Genomic DNA, 16,928 nt, shown 5'->3' on the forward strand with positions numbered 1-16,928 from the left:
ATTTTTTCACAGATTTTTTCAGTCAGAGGTAATGACAGCAAAATATGCAGTTTTCAGACTTTTAGTTTGAAATACACTATCAGATCTTCATCAAACCTCTTTTCGTGGAGTCCTTGGTGGTCTGTCACACAGATCTGGACTTGTCTTACGATACCAATGGGATTATGTTGGGGTGGCTTTGGATCATTAGGTAGAACAGGTTCAAATCCCTGCTACGACTGTCCGCATGTCGAAGTGTCCTTGGGCAAGACACTGAACCCTAATTTGTTCCCAGTGGGCCTGGCAGCGCCTTGCATGGCAGCAGTCGCCCATTGGTTTATGAATGTGTGTGTGAACGTAAGGCTTTGTAAAGCGCTTTGGGCACTGTGATGGTCTAGATAAAGCGCTATATAAGTGCAGTCCATTTACCATTTATTTTTCATAAAATATCAAATAAACAAATTTTTTTTTAATGCAGCTCAAGATTCAAATTAACCTTGGTGGTTGCATTCCTTAACCGAAGAGCACTGACGTCCGTATTATTGGGAAGCTTTTATTTTGAAGGTGGCTTTCGCCGCGAGTTGACGACCTATTACCGTAATACCTCGTATGAACAAAATTAGGGGCGGCTGGCTTGGCTGCTACTTTACGAGTGGAGGCTGGCTTGACCGCGGTATCTTGAACGACCTTCCATTGAGGAGTTATTTAATTCTCTTTGCGTAAAGTGTACGCCATGGATTCAGACGCAGTGTTTCTGGTAGAGACAGTTAATTTCGCCGCTGAAAAGCATCGAAACCAGCGTCGTAAAGACGCAGAAAAAACGCCCTATATTAACCACCCGATCGGTAAGTAGCACTTTGCTACGCATTCAGAAGACGGAATGTATACCTGTATTAAAAAAATATTCAAAATATTCATTTATAATCTGCATGTTGTAGCTTGAAAAAAAAACTGATCTGGTGAACAGTGAATGCTAAAGGAAAATATGAAAGGCCAGCTGTAGAACCAAGGAAAAGCGTTTTTATTTGATTTGATTTGTTTTTACCGGTTCATTCAACTGTTTGTATCTTCTGACTTATCCGTTATGTTATCCTCTATAGCACTTTGAGATATCAAATTAAAAGTGCATTACGTATAAAATGTATTACTTTAATAATGCAATGACTTAAGAACAAGTCCAGGCCATACCTTCATACATTGTTAATAAATAATTTCAGTGAAGAAATTGTATCGATAGATAAAAATCTTTGTAACATTGCTCTGTCTAATACTCTGCGCTGTTTTTATTGTTAGGAGTTGCAAGGATTCTCAGCCATGAAGCTGGCATCACTGACATCGTAGTATTACAAGTATGTATACTTTAAGTTGTATTCATGTAATATATCTTCCACTGGTAGCGACATGGTGAACAACTGATAAGCACCTCTGGCTCACAATTCTGAGGACCTGGGTTCAAATCCGGCCTTGCCTGTGTAGAGTTTGCATGTTCTCCCCGTGCCTGCGTAGGTTTTCACCAGGTACTCCGGTTTCCTCCCACATCCCCAAAACATGCATGGTAGGTTAATTGATGACTCTACATTGCCCGTAGGTGTGAATGTGGGTGCGAATGGTTGTTTGTTTATCTGTGCCCTGCGATTAGCTGGTGACCAGTTCAGGGTGTACCCCGCCTCTCGCCCGAAGATAGCTGGGATAGGCTCCAGCATACCCGCGACCCTACTGAGGATAAGCGGTACGGAAAATGAATGAATGAATGTATTCCATTGCAAGCACTATCCAGTTTATTTTGTGCATGTGTTTGTACCTTCCTTTCCTGCCAGGCTGCTCTGCTTCATGACACTTTAGAGGACACTGACACGAAGCCCGACGAACTGGAAACAAAGTTTGGACAGATTGTTGCTGGTATTGTTCAGGAGGTGACCGACATTAAGAGTCTCCCCAAAGCGGAGAGAAAGCGTCTACAGGTGGAACATGCGCCTCATTGTAGCCACCAGGCCAAACTGGTCAAACTGGCAGACAAACTGTACAACCTCAGGGATTTGAACCGCTGCACACCTGTTGGTAGGCACCTCCTTGTCTGTCTGTTTTTAAACACAAAATAATACAGGAATTTCTAGTACTAATTTAGGACTAAGATGGATTTAAGGTCATTTTAATACTAGCTGAGGTAATTATTCCTTTAAAGGTCAGAGGACAAAGATTTAAAAAAAAATCTTGATAACTCTAGAACCCCTTTACAAACCACATCTGCCATTTCGAAGTGATTATATAGCAGATATACAGCAGTTAAATCGATATGATTCAGAATGCGGCGTCTGTTTGTTGCATCCAATGCCTTCCGGTCTTCATCTCTTTCCGGCGCTGTGACGTCACACTAGCCAAACATCCTTTTCATTCGCCGTTGTGTGCTATTGTTCCATGCTGTTGTTCCCGTCCTTGTATATTTGTTGTCGTATGTTTTAGCAATGTCACGATGGTTTATTGTGTGGCATTTGGTTGTACAAATGGTTCAGGCAGCGGAAAGTGTTTTTTTTGGCTTTCCAAGTGAAAAAGGAATACGTGACCATTGGATAGGGAAAGTCAATCGACAGGGGAAGAAACGTGGTCAGCTATGGATGCCTAGCAAGCATTCCAAACTGTGCTGATCACTTCGAACTGCCGTGTTCTGAGAAAAGCTTAGCAGAAAGCATTAGATACAGAGGGAGAGCCTGAAATCAGCTGCGGTGCCAACTATTTTTCCTATGGCCATCGAGACATCAACCGCCAGCAAAAGAACAAATTCTCGCAGCCGCCACGGTGCAGCAGCGAAGCGGCGCATACAAGAGGTGAGGATTTCCTTGTATATACGTACGACTCTATTATGGTTACGATGCACTTGGGAATAGGAAAAAAAGACCCACGCAGTACTTTTCAGTACTGTCATCTGTACACTTGCCTATATGACAAGCCAACAGACACGGCAAAGACTTTCTGTGTGGTGTGTTATAACGCTACTCGAGCGTGGGGCACACAATATATAGGAATACTGCATACGATGTAAACGCTTGTGCCGTGTCACTGAAATGAATATATAATACGTATAGTCGTGCTAAAAAATATTGGCACTCATGGCTGTATAAAAAGACATGCTTTTGACATACTGTCACATTGAGCCAGTGGCCACTCTCTTTTTCTGTTGTACAGCTGCTACTTGGCTGCCCGTCGTTGTCACTGTCAGGTTCCGACCTCCTGATCGGCTCAAACGTGCGGTTGGACGATGCCCAGTTCAGTTGGGTGCTCCTGTTTGTCGAAATCCTCCTCCTCCGCATATTCCAACACGTTGTTCGCCATTGCGTATAGAGTGTAGCGCACTTCTGTTTAGCAATTGCAACGTCACTTCTGGTAGCCCTTGTGGTGGATAGAGTAACCACACCCCGGTGTCTTGAGCTTCGGGTATGTTCGGGGAGGGCTCAATATGCGTCATAAAAACAACATTTTTAGCTAAACTATGGTTGAAAACTTGCTGGAAGTTATGTGCATGTATTACATAACATATAAACAATGCAAATATGAATTTCAACTGACCCCATAACATCTTTGTCATCTGACCTTTAAGTGGTTTCCTCTCGCGAGCATTTTGCCTTTCTTTGGCACGTTGTTTTGCTGTATATTGGTAGCAGGACAACAACAAAAAATTAAAGTACTAACATTTTTGTTTTCCCACTTTTGAAATTTGTTTATGCAGAAAAAAATCTATTAGTTATGCTTAGTAATCACTGTAATTTCCTACTTGAGCACTTACAGTCAAATAAGAGATTTTATGTATGAAAGTACAGTGCGTGAAAAAATATTGGCCCCCTTCTGAAATTCTTATATTTTTGCAGTTTCCCCAGTTTAATGTTTTAGATCATCAATCAAATGTATATATCAGACAAATATAACCCAAGTGAATTTAAAATGCTGTTTTTAAATGGAGTCACTGATGGTGTAGTGGTACACTCGCCTGACTTTGGTGCAGGCAGCGTGGGTTCAGTTCCCATTCAGTGACGGTCTGAATGTGAGTGCGAATGGTTGTCCGTGTCTATATGTGCCCTGTGACTGACTGGCGACCAGTTCAGGGTGTAGTCCGCCTTTCGCCCGAAGTCAGCTGGGATAGGCTCCAGCGTCCTGCGACCCTAACCAGGATAAGCGGTGTTGAAAATGGATGGATGGATGTTTTTAAATGGCTGTGATTGGCTGGCAACCAGTTCAGGGTGTACCCCGTCTCCTGCCCGATGACAGCTGGGATAGGCTCCAGCACGCCCGCAACCCTACTGAGGAGAAGCGGCTCACAAAATGGATGGACGGATGTTTTTAAATGGTGAGTTCATTTATTACGGAAACAAAAACTATTCAAAGTTACCTGGCCCTGTGGGAAAAAGTAATGGCCCCCTAAACCTAATAACTGGTTGGGCCATCCTCACTAGGAACAACTGAAATCAAGCGTTTTCTATTACTGGCAATTTTTCACATCTCTGTGGAGATATTTTGGCCCACTCTTCCCTCCAGAATTCTTTGAATTCCACAAATTTTGGGTTTTCAAGAATGAACTGCCTTTTTAAGGTCATGTCACTGCATTTCAGTCGGTTTCAAGTCGAGACTTTGACTAGACTACTCCAAAACCTTCATTTTTGTTTTTTTAAGCCATTCAGAAGTTGACTGGGTGGTGTGTTTTGGATCGTTATCCTGCTGCAGAACCCAAGTCTGCTTCAGCTTGGATTTTCTGTTAAAGATCAGATTTCATGGTTCCAGCAATCACAGCAAGTTGTCCAGGTCCCGAAGGAGCTATACAGCCCAAGACCATCATCACACTACCACCATCATGTTTGACTGTTAGTATGATGTCTTTTTCTGAAATGCTCTGCTACATTTACACCAGATGTAACAAGACACACACCTTCCAATAAGCTCAACTTTTCATCTCATCAGTCCAGATAATATTCTCCCAAAAATCTTGGGACTCATTGCGATTTTTTTTTGCAGAATATGAGCCTTTGTTCTTTTTAGTCAGCAGTAGTTTTTGCCATGGAACTCTGCCATGGATGCCATTTTTGCCCAGTCTCTTCCTTGTTGTTGTGTCATGAACACTGACCTTAATTGAGGCAAAGGAGGCCTGCAGTTCTTTAGAAGTTGTCCTGAGTTCCTTTGTGGCCTTCTGGATGAGTCATTGCTGTTCTCTTGGGGTAATCTTTGCAGGCCGGCCACTCCTGGGAAGGTTCACCACTGTTCCATGTTTTCTCTATGTGAGGATAATGGCTCTCCCTATGGTTAGCTGGAATCCTGAAGCTTCAGCAATGGCTTTCGTAACCCTTTCCAGACTGATAGATGTTAATTACTTTATTTCTCGACTGTTCTGGAATTTCTTTGGATTGTGGCATTTTGTTGCAGCTTTTTTAGATCTTTTGTCTGACTTGATTTTGTCAGGACAGATTCTATTTAAGGGATTTCTTGATTGAACAGTTCTAGAGGTAATCAGGCGTGTGTGATTAGTGAAACTTAACCAAAAATTGTGATTAGCTACAATTAATTAATGATTTAACGAAGGGAGTAAGAGAGAGAGAGAATGCCGCTTTCATTAAACTCTTGACAGGTCATGTTTTGACAGACCTTTAGGGGGTTTATTTTGATCACGTGACATAATATGATTTATGACCTTGTTTTGACCGGTCCTGCCTTGGGGACGAGACCTCTTGAGGTCATACAGGGTCAAGCGCAGTCAGACAGGGTCACACATTGGTCACGTGATGTCATTACGGCTTCCTCTAGCAGTCATAAAACAATATATCTGGTACTTCAAAGGGTCATGCGCTGTCACTGGCTCTTCAAAGGGTTAGAAAAATGGTATAAAGACAGACAGGTTTACACAAGGTCACGTGGTCTAATTAAGGCAAGGGTCACGCGACGTCATCCCATCATATTTGGCTATTTACATGGGGAAAATATGCAAAAATATAAGAATTTGAGTTTTCTCCGGGCACTCCGGTTTCCTCCCACATCCCAAAAACATGCATTAATTGGAGACTCTAAATTGCCCGTCGGTGTGAATGTGAGTGCGGATGGTTGTTCGTTTGTATGTGCCCTGCAATTGGCTGGCAACCAGTTCAGGGTGTACCCCGCCTCCTGTCCGATGACAGCTGGGATAGGCTCCAGCACGCCCGCGACCCTAGTGAGGAGAAGCGGCTCAGAAAATGGATGGATGGATAAGAATTTGAGAAGGGGGCCAATACTTTTTCGCGGCACTGTATACTTGAGAGACACTGTTGATTTCACATGTAATAAAAGGCATTTCCACAAAAACAAAGATTGAAGTAGCATTAGATCAAACTTGACCATCTCTCGTGTGTTTTTTAGGTTGGACGGCAGAGCGGGTCCAGCAGTATTTTGTGTGGGCCTCTGATGTGGTAAAAGGCCTAAAAGGTACTAACTCAGCTCTGGAGGAGAAGTTGGAGGAGTTGTTCAGACAGAGAGGAATACTGCTCTAACATGGCGGTGAGATGAAAGAGATCCAGTGTGAATCATAGTTTCGATTCGTAAATTTTGAAATACATTTTTTTACATAAATGTGTTTCAAAAGTTATTTTCCTTATTTGCACAACTCACCAAAAACTGTATTATCTATCCATTTTCTGTCGCAGGGCACATAAAGACAAACAACCATTCAACTCGCAAGGTCACATTCACACCTATGGACAATTTAAGAGTCTTCAATTAACCTAAGAAGCATGTTTTTGGAATGTGGGAGGAAACAAGTACCCAAAGAAAACCCACGCAAGCACGGGGAGAACATGCAAACGGAAAACACACAGGAAGGTGGATGTGTTAACCACTCAGGCGCCGTGCCACCAATTGTATTATCAACTCAAATAAATGATACTAAATAAAGAGGGAAGAGGTGGAAAGAGACATTTCATAATGAACAAATATCTAAGACAATCTGTAAGGAGAGGTTGAAGGACGGGCCAGTATGCTTCTGAAGCACTGCTGAAGTACCATTGATCAAGGACACTTCACAGCCCCCTTACTGATATAGCTAGCTCGAATAGAATGGAACATTACCTTGGACATCAATAATGGATTGTAATTAATATTGTGGATGTAAAAAAAAAGCATAGTTTATGTACTGCTGACAAGCCTTTAAATTGGTGAAAATGTACATTTTGATGATGATATAGCTCCTTTATACAATACTTTTCTGATATGATTGACATAGTCAGAGACATTGACAACGACACTGCATTTTGACAAGGTGTGTTTGTAATATTTTGCTCAGCTTTACCTACTAGGAGGGACACATTTCAGGGTTGAGTTTTATTTGACATTACAGCCAGAAACCAAAAAATTTGCGCTATCTTTGCCTGGCCAAAATGGACTAACTGAAAATAGTGATGTCCATATATAAAATGGGTAACAACCACACAGACACTGGTAGGAAAAAGTCCACAAAAGCAAAAGAGGTAGAGTCGTGTTGCGAATACACCTTATGGAACATGTCAACGGCAACCCCCACGAGACACAGGAAATCTGGTTTATGTCACCTGGGCCATAAACTGATCATCAGTCCTCCTCCAGCCATTCCTACTGGTTTCTCGAACAATTACCCTTTTTTTGCGGACTGATTTAATGACCAAGAATTTGGGAAACCCTCTTTTCAAAGGTGACAGTTTGAGACAACAATGGATTTATTAGTCAGACAGGCCACAAGTTGAACCGGTCGGTACCTCCCAGACCTTCGCAGGGACTCGAATGAAGTACAATGGACCATCCGGGATCATTGGTGGAGCACGGGCGACACCCACTGGTGTTTAAGAGTAATTGCAAACTCATTATCAGCACCCACAGTTTTACAGTGATGAATGTTTGATATTTTACGAACTTTGCACTAATGCTCCCAGTGTATATCATACCAATGTCACAAATGACTGTTTCTTGCAGGTCAGCTGGTTAAATCTGTTGTCAACCAAATATGATTGTGTTTACCTCAGACAACACGGAAATGTTACATAATGGACATCAAGTGTTCTAAGCCACCAAATAAGGTTAAAACACTCATTGCATAGATTAACCATGGTGTGTGAGACAATGCAAAAGCTGGGAATTAACTTTTTATTTTAGCTGCACTGGTTTTAGACCACAGATGTTTCTAGAAGTGAAATTCAATATCAGAGGCGTGGTCTGTCCTTCCCGCTCTTGCCTTTTGGGGCAACCCCATTTTTCTTGGTATAAAAGACCGGAGCCTTTTACTCTCTTGCTTCTTGTTCTCCTGCGCCGCCAAAGACACTGGCTCCCAGCCAAGAAGCCCCACTCCACTAGGTGGGGGAGGTGAGCCGAGACGGGCTAGGCCCGAACGAACCCTCCTTGCCGCGTCGACGATCGCTGACCGCAGATTTATTCTGCCAGCCCCCCAAACTACACGTTTGTGGAGTCCGGCAGGAAGGATTTACGGGCGCAGGTTTTCTCTGAGCACGTGACGAACAACGTCACCCAAGCGCTTCGGCCACTGGCTCTTTTGCTTTTACTTTTTTTCCTTTTCCTCCTTTTTCTTCAAACCAACCTGTCGGCACCCTTGCCCATCCATCAAGAGGATTGACCCGCCTGCCTAAATTTTGTTCTATGCAACGTGAGTGCAACTTGCTGATTACCAAGTACAAATTGGTGCATAATTGGGCTTATACTAACGATCACAGAAATGCCCAGCTGTCGCATCTCTCACCGCTCATCCTCATTCCACACATACATCCAGAGTGCAGCCTTCTTTACGAATGTTTGTCTGTACCATTTTGTCGTAAAGACCCTCTGCATTGTTCCCCCTGTAGATTTGTTTTCTCTAAAATTCCACTTCCTCTTGTGCACTTTGTGTGTTTGAATGAAACAGTAAAACCGCTGAAATCTAGAACTGTTATTTTCATCCATGTAGCAAGCCTTCTTCTTTTTATTTTTATTTTTTTGTCTTGTTCGGCTGTTAGGTCAAGCAGAATGGAGGATCTGTATCCTTCTAATTCTGGAACAGTTTTACTGTGTCACAGTGGAGTTTTTAAGCTGCTGCTGTGCTTTTGTGGTGGATTTTTTCGCCTGTGGTTCCGAGTCGGAGGTCACCCGGGAGAACTCCGACGTCCGTCGGGCATGGGATGAATGAAGACTTCGAGACACTTGGCGTTTGGGCTAATTCGATTTATTGAACAAGCCTTAGTGTCATAACAGCTGCTTACATTGCCCGAACGACGAAAAAGACCCCGAAAACCCATGGATCTCAGTTTATCAAGGTTTAATTCTCTGGGCGTGGAATTAGCCCCTCCTTGGGGGCACCCGGGAGATGGCCGTTCCTCATGACCATATTTGGACTCGCACTCGCCTGCTGGTGTCTCTTTACTCTCGTCAATCTCCCCCCCTCCCTGGGGCCCTTTGCTGCGATAATGAAAAACAGTCCTCTTTGAAGATCTGGCCCCGATTGTAAACCCCAGACAGGTTTCTGTCAGGGGGGGGGGGAAGCAGGACAACCCCAATATACATATAACTGGTTAAAGGATGTCTTTTGATGTAGAAGTACAAAGAAAAGATAGTTGGTGTGAATACAGGTCTACAACCATTTGTCCTGTGGAAAGGAACTCTGATTGTGTTACTATTAAAATACACTACACTTTCTTAGTATTATAATGGATATTTATTGAGAATCAGAGTCGATCAGTCGAACAGAACAAAGTTTCTAGAGGGGAGTGAGAAAAAAAGACAAAAGACAAAGTACTAACTGTAAACAAGATGAGAAAAGTAAATCCTTATATATCTAGAACAATGGCACATTAGATATGAGTGTTGTATGGGGCATTAGTGCTACACCCTGTGAGGGAAGGACAGGACAAGATAGAACAGGACAACGACAAGGAGAAGAAGCACGCAGGACAAGGGTCGTGAAACCGGCTGCACAACTGAAGTGGGGTGGGATTGACTATGTAAATTATAAAAGTCTACAGGACGAGAGTATGAGTGAGAGGATACACAAGCAATTCGCATATTCATGAGTTATTTGTTGCAATAAGTGAGTGGCCCCACACCCAGCGAAAAAGTCCCAGGGGTGTGTGTCTGGGGACACATGCAAGTGAATTGACACTTTTTCGCATGCACAATGACTGACAGAAGTGTCCTGTAATTGTGGAGTGGTGTGGTGCATTAAAATCTGGAGCGGCCAGTGAGGCGGGGGGGGCAGGCCTGCCAGGTACTGCTGCCTAACACTAGAAAACCCAGGGGTTTCTTACTCCTGCTGCAATTCCTAGAGGACAGCACAAAGGCTCTTTGTTTTAAATTAACAACTGAACGGCCTACAATTAGCCACCTTTCTTTTGTAAATGAAATGCACCCATTTTTACCAGATTAGCTAGCGGTACACAGACGTGACACGCGTTAAGTGCTTGACTGATTGTCTAACAGGGACATCGGAATGTGGTCGACCACAAGAATGCTCAGCTTGAAAAACAAGTTTTGGTCAACACCACCTTGTGTGATGTTGAAAATAGCATAGGAAAGTTGATGATTATTTTTCACAAAATAATGGCGAAACAGTCAACAGGCCTCCCTACTATTTCTGCCATTGACATTTTGACTTTTCAGTATGGTTTCATTTCATTTATTTTAAAGTGTTTTATTGCGGTGTCCTGGTACACTTTTTAAATTTTTCTTGATAGCACTACTTTCATGTGTATGTTATATATACATACTTTTTTTTGTAACCATGCAGCACTTTGTGGACATTGTAAATGTGCTATATAAATAAACACAGAAAATCCTGGTAAAAAAAAATAAATTAAATAATAGATATAAACATTGATGGAAAATGTAAAAGCAGGCCTACTGAGTGTTGTATGGAAGAAGGGTCGGTGTCGGCGTGAACGATGACTGAACAATAGACCCGAGATGGATAAATAGCTCGCTTGTGGCACATACTAGTTCACTTACTCAGTCAACTAGGAAACGAAGATGCAGAAAGTCTACAGCACTCAGCAGGCTTTGGATTTGATCCCGAACCAAGTCAACCCTTTGTGACAGATGGAGAAGACATTGCCCCTGAGCTGAGTCCAGACTCCGAATTTTTTTCTGTTAAGATTTCCTAAACATCCTATTTTCATTTGCTGATTCTGGCAGTTGTGTTTTAGGAAAAGACGAAAAGAATGCTAAATCAAAACCAAGGAAGCATACTTGATGTTTTGGAATTATAATTCAAATATCTTTGCGTGGATTTCTAACCTTGATTGAGGTTTTTATAGCTCACATCATATTTCATTGCCCACATCTAAAAAATATGATCACCCTACAGATGAGGAGACTTCACCGCCACCAGAAAAGAGAGGTCAACTGGAGACACACACTGGGCCAACAGAGAAGGCAAAAGAAGGCACAGTGTGGCATGAAGAACAGGTCGGAAGGCATCTCTATCACAGCCAAGTGAAATCTTACGCTGCAGATGGAGAGCCAACTGCGTAGGTCAGAAGAACAGTGTCGAGTCGCTTACAGTTTCCTCTGTTTCGTCACTCTTGGCATGCTTCGAAATATTCAGGAGTGGACTGTTCAGCATGGACACCAGACACAGCATGACAGTTGGTTCATGGCCCTTCCTGAACTATTGCCGTTCATTGCCATCCTCCTCTTGCGTGGGGTGGTCAAAAGAATGATATACAATCAGTGGCAAAAGGCAGATTATCAAAAATATGTTATGTTTATAGATCCAGGGTTTTGATGGCTTCGGCAGTATGATCCTAATATATTGTTTGACTTCATTTTAGTATCTATATTTATTATAATCATTGTAGAAACACTTTACATGGGTAGAATTTGTGAATTATTAAAAAAATTTATTAGTCAGTAAACATTTTGCAAAAAAATGTGAAATAAAAGTATATCATTTGTAGAAATATGTAAACATGAATGAAGACTAAATAATAAATATTGTAATCTTTGGGGTGCCACGTTGGTGGATGGTTACCACATCTGCCTTGCAGTTCTGAGGACCAGGGTTCAAATCCTGGCCCCGCCTGTGTGGAGTTTGCATGTTCTCCCCGTGCCTGCGTGGGTTTTCTCCAGGCACTCCGGTTTCCTCCCACATCCCAAAAAAATTAATAATAGGTTAATTGGCTCCAGCATGCCCGCGACCCTTGTGAGGATAAAGCGGTACAGAAAATGGATGGATGGATGTAATCTTTGGTTGCTCTGTGCTGACATCTTGTGGTAAAATACATTGTAGACATTTTATTTTATTCTTGATCAAATATTTTGCAGGGAAAGTCCGCAAGCTCGAGACCGAACGTCAGCAATACTCGACGTCACGCGATGACGCCGACTAGGAAAAGTGGAGTCGAATTCATTTGAAACAGTGCTGTCCTTTCCTGTGTTCCAAAAGAGGCACCTTTTCATGTCTCCTTGACCAAATGACCTATTCCCACAAAGGTTAAAATTGGTAGGAGGTTAGGGGACTTGGAGAATCTGAAGGGGGCCAGAGTTTGTGTAGGCATTTTTTACAGGGGTGTAGCTGCAGAGGCACCTTACTGTTTGCTGCCTAGGCTGGATAAAAGTGAAATAAATATATAAAATTGATGCGATCACTTAAAAGATTGGGGAGTGAAGGTGAAAAGCAATAAAATGACCAGCAAGGAAGGTAAAAATAAAGGTAAATTGGGGGTGGATAGTACAGTATATCAGGAGAAATGGGACAGAATAAGGAAGGAGGGAAAAGGGGGTGATGAAGAAAAGAAAGGCAATGGAGGAAAGTACGAAACACAGAAAAGACAGGGAAATGAGCTAGAACAGGTTGGTTGGAAGTGGAATCAGGTGAGATGATGATGATATGTGAGGAGGATTAGGGAAGTAAGGTAACATACCTGGCGGCACGGTGGACGACTGGTTAGAGAGTCAGCCTCACAGTTCTGAGGACTGGGGTTCAATCCCTGACCCCGCCTGTGTGGAGTTTGCATGTTCTCCCTGTGCCTGCGTGGGTTTGCATGGTTGTTTGTTTGTATGTGCCCTGCGATTGGCTGGCAACCAGTTCAGGGTGTACCCCGCCTCCTGCCCGATGACAGCTGGGATAGGCTCCAGCACGCCCGCGACCCTACTGAGGAGAAGCGGCTCAGAAAATGGATGGATGGATGGAAACATACCTGAGAAGTTGAATCTAGTAATTTGGTTTGTTGGTATGGGTGAAGTAGTGAAAATTAATCCATTAAAACGAACTCAAGAGTCAGAGAGAATGTGATGAGATCAAATTTGCTAAAGTTTTAAATGATAGTAATGTGTTATTGGGATGTTCAGATATGAACCAAATGGGTTTCTTTTTTAATAAATCTGCAAAAATTTCAACAATTCTGTTTTTTTTCTGTCAATATGGTGTGCTGTGTGTACATTAATGAGTAAAAAATGTACAAATGATTTTAGAAAATGGCTGCAATATAACAAAGAGTGAAAATTTTAAGGGGGCCTGAATGCTTTCCGTACCCAATGTATATTACTGGGTCACAGATAAGACTGCACTACTACCATGAATTTAGTTTAGCCAATGAGTGCCTACACAGCAGGGGCAGTGTCCAGTTGAAAGGAACCAACATATTGTCATGGATGGATGGATGGATAGATAGATAGAAGGCCCCTTTGAAGCCTTGCATGATCAGATGATTTAAGAGGAGTTTCTTGAAGAAAATACATTTTAGCATTCAGTTCGGTAAGATGATTACTTTGTTCAGTTTAACAGGGGAATTGACCCCTCTAACATTCCAACTGACAAACCTTAGGGCACTGCCCATTGGCTTTAGATTGTCAGAACTCAGAAAAGAGGTGATATATAACTCCCTCTACAGTATATAAGCATACCATATAGCTTAACTGGATTAACATGGATGTTCAGTAGCAGTGCACCAAAAGATACAATGAAAACCACAACCTTGGAAAAAAATCAAAATAAGTAAAATAAAAATTAAGAAAACGGAAAACACAGTCCTCTTCCCCACACCTCCCTTATCCCTAGCTTAAACCATGGCCCAGCTGATAGTAAAGGATACCAAAACAGCTGGGACATTGGTAATGCTTCCAACATGTTCACTACTTCCTACATTCCTTTTCAACTCCCACAGCTGTAACACTGTTTACCTCCAATACCGGAGCTGTCATGAACGGAACAGAGGATAGGACCCAAAAATGCACGACTCCAAAACAAATGGACAGTTTCAAAAAAAGAGAGGTTTAATATACGGGCAGAGGTCAGTACACAGGCAGGCAATCCAAAAAAGGCAACAGTATCCAAAAACATGAGGCAAAAAGGCGAGGTCGATAATCGGAACAGGGTCAAGTCTTACTGTGAGTCTGTGACGTGGAAACAAGGAATGCTGGAACGCGACGACGAGGTACAACGAACTGGGGATGAGAAAGAATGAGACACGAGGTTAAATGCAAAGGGTAATTAGGGTGAACGAGGCACAGGTGGTGAAGATGCTCTCAGGAGCAGGTGTGTGTGAAACAGGGGGAAGACAAAAACCGGAACACACACCCATGACAGGAGCGAGTCAACAAGAAGCCGTGATGGGCATGTAGCACATGTACGGCACCCACCATCAATTCGTTGTAATGCATTTAGCTAATAAGAATGAAAGATAACAAATTGTAAATATGAACTCAAATGACTGCGATTGGCTGGCAACCAGTTCAGGGTGTACCCCGCCTCCTGCCCGATGACAGCTGGGATAGGCTCCAGCACGCCCGCGACCCTAGTGAGGAGAAGCGGCTCAGAAAATGGATGGATGGATGGAACTCAAATGAGTGATCAGCATGTCACAACAATAGTAACAGTCATATAAAAAAACAATTGTAATAATAACAACAATAATGATAATAACTTTGTACAGCAAGCATAGACATTTGAGTAGTATTAATAGGAGATCAAATGCCTGCTTACTGGGTGTTGTTAGAAATTACTGGTTGCACGCTTACACAACACTGCATACACTTTTGTTTGATAAATCCCATTACAGATACACATCCAGATATCCTTATAAACATATAATTGCATTGCACTTGGTCGCACCGACACAACAAACGCGGAACATATCAACATTCACTCCGGTCGCGCTCTCCGCACACCGGAACCGTCGGTAACTCAGAGCGTTGGTAGTGTGTGTGCCACTCGATAAAAAACTGACACATTCAATATGGCGAATGTACAACCCCAATTCCAATGAAGTTGGGACGTTGTGTTAAACATAAATAAAAACAGAATACAATGATTTGCAAATCATGTTCAACCTATATTTAATTGAATACACTACAAAGACAAGATATCTAATGTTCAAACTGATAAACTTTATTGTTTTTAGCAAATAATCATGAACTTAGAATTTTATGGCTGCAACACGTTCCAAAAAAGCTGGGACAGGGTCATGTTTACCACTGTGTTACATGACCTTTTCTTTTAACAACATTCAATAAACGTTTGGGAACTGAGTAAACTAATTGTTGAAGCTTTGTAGGTGGAATTCTTTCCCATTCCTGCTTGATGTAAAGCTTCCGCTGTTCAACAGTCCGGGTTCTCCGTTGTCGTATTTTACGCTTCATAATACGCCACACATTTTCAATGGGAGACAGGTCTGGACTGCAGGCAGGTCAGTCTAGTACCCGCACTCTTTTACTACGAAGCCACGCTGTTGTAACAAATGCAGAATGTGGATTGGCATTGTCTTGCTGAAATAAGCAGGGGCGTCCATGAAAAAGACGTTGCTTGGATGGCAGCATATGTTTCTCCAAAACCTGTATATACCTTTCAGCATTAATGGTGCCTTCACAGATGTGTATGTTACCCATGCCATTGGCACTAACACAGCCCCAAACCATCCCAGATGCTGGCTTTTGAACTTTTCGTTCATAAGAGTCCGGATGGTTCTTTTCCTTTTTGGCCCGGAGGACACAACTTCCACAATTTCCAAAAACAATTTGAAATGTGGACTCGTCGGACCACAGAACACTTTTCCACTTTGAATCAGTCCATCTTAGATGAGCTCGGGCCCACAGAAGCCGGCGGCGTTTCTGGGTGTTGTTGATAAATGGCTTTTGCTTTGCATAGTAGAGTTTCAAGTTGCACTTACGGATGTAGCGCCGAACTGTATTTAGTGACATTGGTTTTCTGAAGTGTTCCTGAGCCCATGTGGTGATATCCTTTACACATTGATGTCGGTTTGTGATGCAGTACCGTCTGAGGGCATTCAATGTTGGTTTTCGGCCTTGCCGCTTACATGCAGTGATTTCTCCAAATTATCTGAACCTTTTGATGATTATGGACCGTAGATGATGAAATCCCTAAATTCCTTGCAATTGTACATTGAGGAACATTGTCCTTAAACTGTTGGACTATTTTCTCACGCACTTGTTCACAAAGAGGTGAACCTCGCCCCATCTTTGCTTGTGAATGACTGAGCAATCAGGGAAGCTCCTTTTATACCCAATCATGGCACCCACCTGTTCCCAATTGGCCTGTTCACCTGTGGGATGTTCCAAACAGGTATTTGATGGGCATTCCTCAACTTTCTCAGTCTTTTTTGCCACCTGTCCCAGCTTTTTTGGAACGTGTTTCAGCCATAAAATTCTAAGTTAATGATTATTTGCCAAAAACAATAAAGTTTATCAATTTTAACATGAAATACCTTATCTTTGTAGTGTATTCAATTAAATGTAGGTTGAACATGATTTGCAAATCATTGTAGTCTGTTTTTATTTATGTTTAACACAACATCCCAACTTCATTGGAATTGGGGTTGTACTGACGCTTCCCTAGCAATAGCCAACAAGTTCAGTAGTAAAGTGGAGCACATTCTGTCTCTGGGTGGCTCGGTCTCAGGGCGCGATGGGAACATTGGACTGAATTTCCGAACGGACCCCAAACACTAGGGTGAAGCTATGATTGGTCCGCAACTGCATGA

The 16,928-nt window shown here is 42.5% G+C and overlaps 1 protein-coding gene across 4 annotated transcripts; it reads left to right on the forward strand.

Moving 5' to 3' along the window:
* The first annotated feature begins 596 nt into the window (after window positions 1–596).
* On the forward strand, window positions 597–15,200 carry hddc3 (HD domain containing 3). 4 transcript variants are annotated; one of them, XM_061764857.1, is made up of 5 exons: window positions 597–824; window positions 1,273–1,328; window positions 1,797–2,037; window positions 6,346–6,483; window positions 12,256–15,200. In XM_061764857.1, the coding sequence occupies exons 1-4, from the start codon at window positions 713–715 to the stop codon at window positions 6,474–6,476; spliced, it is 540 nt and encodes a 179-aa protein (XP_061620841.1). In that variant the 5' UTR covers window positions 597–712; the 3' UTR covers window positions 6,477–6,483; window positions 12,256–15,200. The 4 variants fall into 4 exon arrangements, with proteins under 4 accessions (XP_061620841.1, XP_061620842.1, XP_061620840.1 ...); XM_061764858.1 differs by lacking the exon at window positions 12,256–15,200 and adding an exon at window positions 11,297–11,428; XM_061764856.1 differs by lacking the exon at window positions 12,256–15,200 and adding an exon at window positions 6,630–9,579.
* The last annotated feature ends 1,728 nt before the right edge of the window (window positions 15,201–16,928 follow it).

This window comes from Phyllopteryx taeniolatus, unplaced genomic scaffold (assembly GCF_024500385.1).
Source record: "Phyllopteryx taeniolatus isolate TA_2022b unplaced genomic scaffold, UOR_Ptae_1.2 contig_24, whole genome shotgun sequence".
In the NCBI taxonomy this organism is placed as follows: Eukaryota; Metazoa; Chordata; class Actinopteri; order Syngnathiformes; family Syngnathidae; genus Phyllopteryx; species Phyllopteryx taeniolatus.